Source organism: Corticium candelabrum, chromosome 10 (genome assembly GCF_963422355.1).
Source record: "Corticium candelabrum chromosome 10, ooCorCand1.1, whole genome shotgun sequence".
NCBI lineage: Eukaryota > Metazoa > Porifera > Homoscleromorpha > Homosclerophorida > Plakinidae > Corticium > Corticium candelabrum.
Window position 1 is genome coordinate 7,820,270 of NC_085094.1, and position 8,460 is coordinate 7,828,729.

The 8,460-nt window shown below is 43.7% G+C and overlaps 1 protein-coding gene across 1 annotated transcript in view; it reads left to right on the forward strand.

The window, feature by feature from the left end:
- Nucleotides 1-7,269, forward strand: part of LOC134185515 (phosphatidylinositol phosphatase PTPRQ-like) — a 16,672-nt gene extending 9,403 nt beyond the window's left edge. The window contains exons 9-13 of the mRNA XM_062653316.1: nucleotides 1,319-1,594; nucleotides 3,237-3,626; nucleotides 3,903-4,402; nucleotides 4,790-5,100; nucleotides 5,917-7,269. Of these exons, the coding sequence (XP_062509300.1) occupies nucleotides 1,319-1,594; nucleotides 3,237-3,626; nucleotides 3,903-4,402; nucleotides 4,790-5,100; nucleotides 5,917-7,006 (2,567 nt within the window). The 3' untranslated portion in view covers nucleotides 7,007-7,269. The remainder of the gene's footprint in view (nucleotides 1-1,318; nucleotides 1,595-3,236; nucleotides 3,627-3,902; nucleotides 4,403-4,789; nucleotides 5,101-5,916) is intronic.
- The last annotated feature ends 1,191 nt before the right edge of the window (nucleotides 7,270-8,460 follow it).

The window sequence follows — 8,460 nt, forward strand, 5'->3', positions numbered from 1 at the left end:
TTGCATTTGTCTCGTGTATTTTACTAGATAGTTTTTGTTGTAATTTCTTGGGCTGTTTGACAAACTCACTTAAATGTTGGCAATCATCACAACCAGTAGACTTGACTGCTTGATGAATATTGGCCAAGATCTTTGAGATATTATTGGTTGAAAGCAAGAGTAATACATCGTTAGTCAAGTGAGGGAACCTAGTAGGCAAGTTTGACAGAGTATGCATCCATCCTCCTAAAGACGCAGATGAAGCAATAGCATCAACTGATGTCATTCCAGATCCTCCTAATTTGATAGGAAGTGTTGCCTGTTTCCACCGTTCATCGACTATTGATGGCACTCCCAATATTTTACAAAAGGTTCTTTGAGTCATGTTGTCATGTGTTTCAGCTGTAGACTGAAATAGAGATGGTGATACTAACCTAGCCAAGTAATTTAACTTGGAACATGGCAATGATGTAGTAAAAGGCATTCTGACTGAGGATCTTCTAATTGAGACAAAGCAGAGCAAAGTGATTGACCAGAGTGAGCTATGTCTTCAGGCTTGGAAAGGACAAAGGAAGAACTTCCCACGGGAATGCCTAAGACCATAGTCCCATCATTCGTCACTTGGAATGGGCAATGTTTGGTATTAAGTGGGTCACGAGTGAACAGCTCACATTTTTTATCACATATTGATAAGCCAAGAGGAGTAAGAGATGACTTCAGATGTAAGGCTGCATTGACGGTTGCATCAGGTTCACCAAGTAGAAAATGTCATCTAGATATGCTAATACTTGAACTTTGTTGTGCTGTAGTTGTAACTGCTTCAAGACAGGATGTATTGTGAGGGAGAAAAGAACTGGACCTAACGGGTCTCCTTGGTGGACTCCTTCTTCTGAGTTGATGAGGACTGTTTCTTCTCCCATTTGGACTGTTTCTTCTCTTTATTTCTGTCTGTCTGTCTGTGTGTCTGTCTGTCTGTCTGTCTGTCTGTCTGTTTATCTGTCTTTATTTCTTTCTGTCTGTCTGTCTGTGTCTCTCTGTCTTTGTGTTTGTCTGTTTGTCTGTCTGTCTGTCTGTCTGTCTGTCAGTAGTGAAGATTGTTGACAATAAACTTGATTCTGTCTGTCTGTCTGTCTGTCTGTTTGTCTTTCTATCTGTCTGTCTGTCTGTCTGTCTGTCTGTCTGTCTGTCTGTCATTCAAGGTCAAGTCCATTAGTTAATGACTTTGTTGTTTGCAAAGACTGATTTGTATTTAAAAAATCCTAACATATGTACAAGTAATATATACATTTTATAAGGAACTATCAAAGACTGTATGTTGATATGTTGTCTGTGTGTCTAGCTCCTGATATCACGTTATTTAAAGCTGATCCCACGTCGTCAACCAATGTCACTCTTACTTGGAGTATTAGGCCAAATGGGATTCTGACATCATTGGATGTCAGTGTGTATGTTGATGGTGCTAATGACAGTGTGAGGTCGTTGGAACGTGTGGCAGTTGGTCAGCATGTGTGGGGTGAGCTGAAGGCATATACGGAGTATCAGTTTGTGTTGCATGCATCGACAAGCAAAGGAGGAAATCAAACGAGAAGAATATCAGCGACGACAAGAGAAGCTTGTGAGTAGTTGAATGGTTGTGTGTGTGTGTGTGTGTGTGTGTGTGTGTGTGTGTGTGTGTGTGTGTGTGTGTGTGCACGTGTGTGTGTGTGTAGTTGTTGTGTTATTGTTGTATTGTGTTGTTGTGTTGTTTTGTTTGTTATTGTTGTTGTGTTGCATTGTGTTATTGTTGTTGTGTTATTATTGTTGTCGTGTTATTATTGTTGTTGTGTTGTTGTTGAACACAACAACTTTATTGATATATTGTAGCACGCTTAGAAGGGAAGTCCAACAAAAATGAACTTAACTTCTATGAGTAGATCTTACCAAGACAAATTGATCGGTATAAGTTACTCCGTTATCTTCGCTTTTGTATACGAGAACGAGCGATGTTACTGTGATGTGCAACGCCCACGCGCCTGCTCCGCGCTTCCTGGTTGATTAAGCTCCGCCCACTGCGAACGAATCAATGCGTTTACGGATGACTGCTACGGATATATCGAGAATGCAGAATGTGAATGCGAAGATATTATGAAGATCTGCCTTCTTGCCATCAGTGGTTCCTCTCTAAAGTAAAATGGTGTCGGTAGAGCTGTTTTCCCGCCAGACATTGAAGCAGAATTCCTCAATACCACGGCTTACCTAGAGAACGCACTTGTGCTTGAGTATTTGTTTATCCTTGTTCTTTTAATATCCGAAGAGAAACGTTTAGCGCACCGTCTGGCGCGTGCTACAGAGGACGTTCCTATTTTCACATCCGGTCTGCTCACTTTCTTTTGCCGCTAATTGGTAGAAGGTTACAATCCCGGATGTGAAATATGATTATCCTCTGTAGCACACGCCAGACGTTTCTCTTCGGATATTAAAAGAACAAGGATAAACAAATACTCAAGCACAAGTGCGTTCTCTAGGTAAGCCGTGGTATTGAGGAATTCTGCTTCAAAGTCTGGCAGGAAAAACAGCTCTACCGACACCATTTTACTTTAGAGAGGAACCACTGACGGCAAGAAGGCAGATCTTCATAATATCTTCGCATTCACATTCGGCATTCTCGACATATCCGTAGCAGTCATCCGTAAACGCATTGATTCCTTCGGAGTAGGCGGAGCTTAATTGACCAGGAAGCGCGGAGCAGGCGCGTGGGCGTTGCACATCACAGAAACATCGCTCGTTCTCGTATACAAAAGCGAAGATAACGGAGTAACTTATACCAATCGATTTGTCTTGGTAAGATCTACTCATACAAGTTAAGTTCATTTTTGTTGGACTTCCCTTTTAGGCCAACTATAGACCAGCTACAGTAGGCGTGAAGCTGCTCACCTGCCCACATGCTGGAGGACATTCAGGACTTTATTATCGCAATGAAACTTCTGTGCTGTTGTGGGTTGCGGCAACCATGCCGATCGTGACAGAGACATTAGTTTTGTTTGTTTGCCAGCGATTGTTGTTGTTGCTGTTATTGTGTTACTGTTATTGTTGTTATGTTGTTGTGTTGTTGTTATTGTTGTTATGTTGTTGTGCTGTTGTTGTTATTGTGTTATTGTTATTGTTGCTGTTATTGTGTTATTGTTGTTATTGTGTTATTGTTATTGTTGCTGTTATTGTGTTATTGTTGTTGTTGTTATGTTGTTGGTGGTGTTTTGTTGAACTGTTGTTGTGTTTAGTGCCTGCAGCATCTCCCAATTTGACCAGCTGCATAGGTCGTCCACCTGACGACGACAACTATCGTGTGTTGTTAACACTCACATTCTTTAACGTTCCACACGGCAGTTGGAATGGCAAGCCACTTTCCTACATTGTCTCTGTCTACCCATCCACTAATGATAGCAGCACAAGCGACTTCAGTTTACTTGCAACAGACAAAATTACATTGGAAGAGTCAAAGTTCTATGAAGTCAATGAGCAGATAGAAGAAGTGGCTTTCATTTCAGATCATGTCAATAGCAGCTTGGGAAATTTGAGTGTCTTGCTTGCTGCTAACAACAACGAAGGGCAAGGACCGTACAGTCAAGAGTGTGTGTTTTATATTCCAAGTACAGTCACAAGCAGCAAGGGTATTCTATTGTGTGTGTGTGTGTGTGTGTGTGTGTGTGTGTGTGTGTGTGTGTGTGTGTGTGTGTGTGTGTGTCTGTCTGTCTGTCTGTCTGTTTGTGTGCATTTGTGTGTGTGTGTGTGTGTGTGTGTGCATGTGTGTGCACGTCTGTGTGGATGTGTGTGTGTGTGTGTGTGTGTGTGTGTGTGTGTGTGTGTGCATGTGTGTGTCTGTGTGTCTGTGTGTGTCTGTGTGTTTGTGTGTGTGTCCATAACTAATGTTGTAATTGTATGTACAGAAAGCATCAGTAGCAGTAGTACAAATGTGGGTCTCATCTTGGGTATCTTGGTTCCTCTCATCATCGTCCTCACTCTACTCACAGTTCTAGTCTTCCTGTGGAGACGCCATCGAACACCCAACCATAGCTTCTCTGTAAACTTCGAAATGGGCGACTACATGGGTGGCAAGTCCCTCCTCGACACAACTCACTGGCTCTCAGACTGGCCAGACTACGGGCACCTACAATTCGACCGAAAAAAACTGGAAATCACCGGAGATCTGGGCGAAGGAGAGTTTGGTAAAGTGCATCTTGCTGTTGCAACGGGCATCATACCGACTGAGAAAGAAACAAAAGTGGCTGTGAAGACACTTAAAGGAGGAAGCTCAAGAGAAACGGCGGCAGACTTTAGGAAAGAACTGGAGATCATGATGGAGTTTGATCATCCACAAATTATTAGTCTGCTTGGCGTCTGCACTACAGATGAGCCACTCTATCTTATTACGGAACTAATGCCGAAAGTAAGTAAAGTGCAAATTTGCATTGGGATAGATAGGGATGTATAATAGTTTTGGGTTTTGCATGGGCTGCTTGACTATTCCATCGTTGTGTGTGTGTGTGTGTGTGTGTGTGTGTGTGTGTGTGTGTGTGTGTGTGTGTGTGTGTGTGTGTGTGGTGTGTGTGTGCCGGTGTGTGTGTGTGTGTGTGTGTGTGTGTGTGTGTGTGTGTGTGTCTGTGTGTGTCTGTGTGTGTGTGTGTGTGTGTGTGTGTGTGTGTGTGTGTGTGTGTGTGTGTGTGTGTGTGTGTGATGGGGTTCCAGACAGCTAGACTATCCCTACATTTCAAGCCATCTACCCCCTTGCTTTCAAACATCTATACCACATATTACGTTTGTTCTGTTACTCCAGGGTGACCTAAAGGAGTTTGTTCGCAAAGCCCGTCCAAGGGAACAAAACCCCATTCCTGGTCTCTCTCTCTTCCAACTGTTAGACATCTGCAGTCAGATCGCATGTGGAATGGCCTATCTTGCCTCCATCCATTTCATTCATCGTGATATTGCCGCTCGTAACTGTCTGGTCGGAGGCGAAGACAACGAGTTGGTAGTCAAGGTGGCTGACTTCGGAATGGCCAAGGACGTTTACCAGACCGATTACTACAAGAAGAGAGGAGGCATTCTGCCCATTCGTTGGATGGCTCCAGAGGCAATCACAGATGGAAGGTAACATAACATAATTGATTGTTGTTGTTGTTGTTGTTGTGTGTGTGTGTGTGTCACTGTCTGTGTACACATTTTTTAAAATATCAATTTTTTAAACTGAAATTTTCCAGGCTTATTGTTGGTCATTTTCAGGTTAGGGTTAGCAGATTAAATAGCTAATGTATTTATCATTTGGTCCGTTGCAGGCCGTAGGACACCACACAGCCTGTGCAGCCATGACCACTTAGGTATTCATTGAATCAAGCTGTTGACTTTGGTGTGCAACACAAAAACTGCCACTTCCAGTCTTGGTTCTAGGTAATTAAATAAGTAATATATTTTTCATTGATGGTCATGGTCAGAATTTTAGTCAAAGTTTGTAGGCCATATCAACATGAACGCACGGAAACCGAGGCTAGTTATCCGGGTAGTTTTGTTAGTTGTCCTGGTTTTCTGGCTATACGAGGGCGTTACCCCGACCACGCCTATTTAACGCGCGTTAGGCCACAGGTTTAAATTTTGCTCTTACAGTACTGTATTGTGTACTTACATTAGATAAGGAATTTCTGGTAATGATGAAGGTCATAGATATATGACAGGTTTTAACAGTTAGCCATTATTTCGAAACGTAGACTTGTTAACGCCCGACTTGTTAGCGCGCGCTAAAATGAAGACTTGGTAATGCGCGCTACAACCGAAGCTTGCTAGCGCGCGCTAGTTTTTTAAAATCTAAAATTACGTTTATTTAGTGTGCGTTAAGTTGGACCACTGAGATGTTTTAATGCTGCCCGTACATAGTGTAGTGAGTGGGTATTATTAAATTCTACTGATTGACAGGCACACCTTGTACTCTGATATTTGGTCGTTTGGCGTGTTGATGTGGGAAGTCTTCTCATTTGGCTATCAACCATACTTTGGTGTGGAGAACGATCGGGTGCTTGGTGGCGTTATCGGCGGCACGTTGTGTCTGCAGTGTCCTCCAGGTTGTCCGGCCGTCGTCTACGCTCTCATGGGTCGTTGCTGGCAGAAGAAACCAGAAGGTAGAATCCCAGCGGCAGAATTATCAAAAGAAATGCTCGAGCTCGTGCAGTTTTGTAAGAAAGATGGGAAGGAGAGTGTGCAAGCGATGCGTGCCGATCGTTACCAAACACTTACGAAGTATCAATCAACGGCAAATGGTGCATCGAAAATTCAAGGGACGACATCAGAAATTGACGTTGACGATGGTGGATACTTGAAGCCTGCAGACTGTGGCAAACAAAATGGAATGGATGTTGACTATGAGGGATACCTGAAGCCGACAGATGTTGGTAGACAAGATGGAATTGGTGACGAATATACGAAGCTGGATGAGTCAGAGGTGAGAGAAAATCAGTATCAGACGACCGTGAATGTGGGAGTGCCCCAATTGGATGCCAAAGTTGCTACAATGATGATGGATAAGGACGGGATGGCAAAACAAATGAGTTATGTTGACATGGCTGGGACATTACCGAGAGACGAAACGTGTGGGAGTCCGGATGTTTGGACGAACGCCAAAAGAATGAAGAAACAAGAGAGCTACATGGACATGGCTAACACACTACCGAGAGACGCAAGACAAGAGACCAAGAAAGAAGCGTATGTGGACATGAACAGCAGCGCTCCAGCATTCGGTGAATACGACAGTCCAATTAACTGGCAACAACCCACCACACAACAGACATCTCGTGTTGCTCCAGCAGCCGACATATACGACAAGCCAGTTGATCTGCAAACCGGCATGCAGCAGTACGTTGACATGGGAGATGGTGGAGGATACGACATTCCGGCCAAACGGGAAATGTATGTTGATATGTCGGGCACGTTACCCCACATGGAGAGTCCACAAGATGTCACACTCTCGGTCGCTCTGGATGACTCTAGTTCACCAGAGACAGCTTGTTAATATCAACATGAACGACTGCCAGTGATATCTGTGTGTGTTGCATGCATACTGTTTTGTTAGACTAGATTGTTGCTTAGCTTGTTGGTCAGCAGACAAGACATAGTAGAGCTGCTACTGTAGTAGTAGCTGTGATGACATTGACATCGTTTGCTGTATGTATGTCTGCCTGTCTGTTTGTAGTGGCTTTAATAGTTTATGATGATTTTGTCCGATTTTCCTCACAAGCGGACATGTTTAGTATCAATGTCTACATTTTATTCAAACTGTGTCGTGTATTTCACTCTCTTCGTCTCCTACTTTCTTGTTTGATAAGCTACGTGTTGTTCGATGTCAGAACACTACTAAAGACAACAAGAATAAACGTCTGACTGGAGCATGCGCATGCGCACCAACCTGTAGTCAGACCTTTGCCCATCCTCATACTTACGCAGGAAGCATGAGGACAGGGAGGGGTCTGGCTACTCAAGATAACGCAACACTAATAATTAATCATGTCATAACCAGTCATTACAATAGGCGCATGCGCTAAACTACCACACGGCATGCCGTCACTGTAACTCTAGCGCATGCGCGCTCAAATTAATTCAATTATCAAGGCGATAAAAAGGCGCGACACTTTAACTGAACTAGCTGGAAGACAGATATAGCGATATTTATTTTGTTCTGTGTGAATGTGACGTGTGCGGCATTAGCCTCGCGTGGCCAGACCAGCGTACGCGGGGCGGATCTTACCACGCGAGACAACATCCTGTTGTTGCGGTAACGCGTCGACACACGCTCCAATCTGATATCTAGACGTGTGGAGATTTGATGTGGAAAGTGTTCTAGTTTCGATATCAGCCAAACTTTAGTGTCGATAATGACAATTTCAGTGTTTGCGTAACCTCTCCCAATATAATGGCAGGTATATTAATTAACTAAGCAATCAAAGTTAGAGATTAATCGCATTATGAATTCAACCATCCCTTTCCACATACAACACACACTTTACTGGATGCTGCAATGCCACAGCAAATGGATGGATAACATACGGACCATTCATCATGCGTTCTTAGATCTCATCACCTTGTACCTTCACTCTCTCTCCCTCCTACTATGCACATTAAGCGGAGATAAGTGAGAAAAGAAGAAGCAGTTGATATTGTAGCATGCACGAGTGATGATGCAATGGATCCTAGATTGTCCATTCATCCGTGATACAGTAGAGTTGTACAGCCTCGTTAAGAGGTGTCCACATGACATCCAGTTGTAATCTGCACTCACACAGACGGCAACAAAATTTGACGGAAGTTGACTTGCAGCAAGAATAGCGCACGGTCAATGCAAACAAACTCAGTAGCTCCCACCTCTGCAGTGCCAGCCGCAGTAGCAGCAGACAGAAGTGGGCGTTGCAAGCTGTTGGCTGCGAATTTGCGTGGGAGATTTCCGGCACGTTCACAGCACACCACATCACA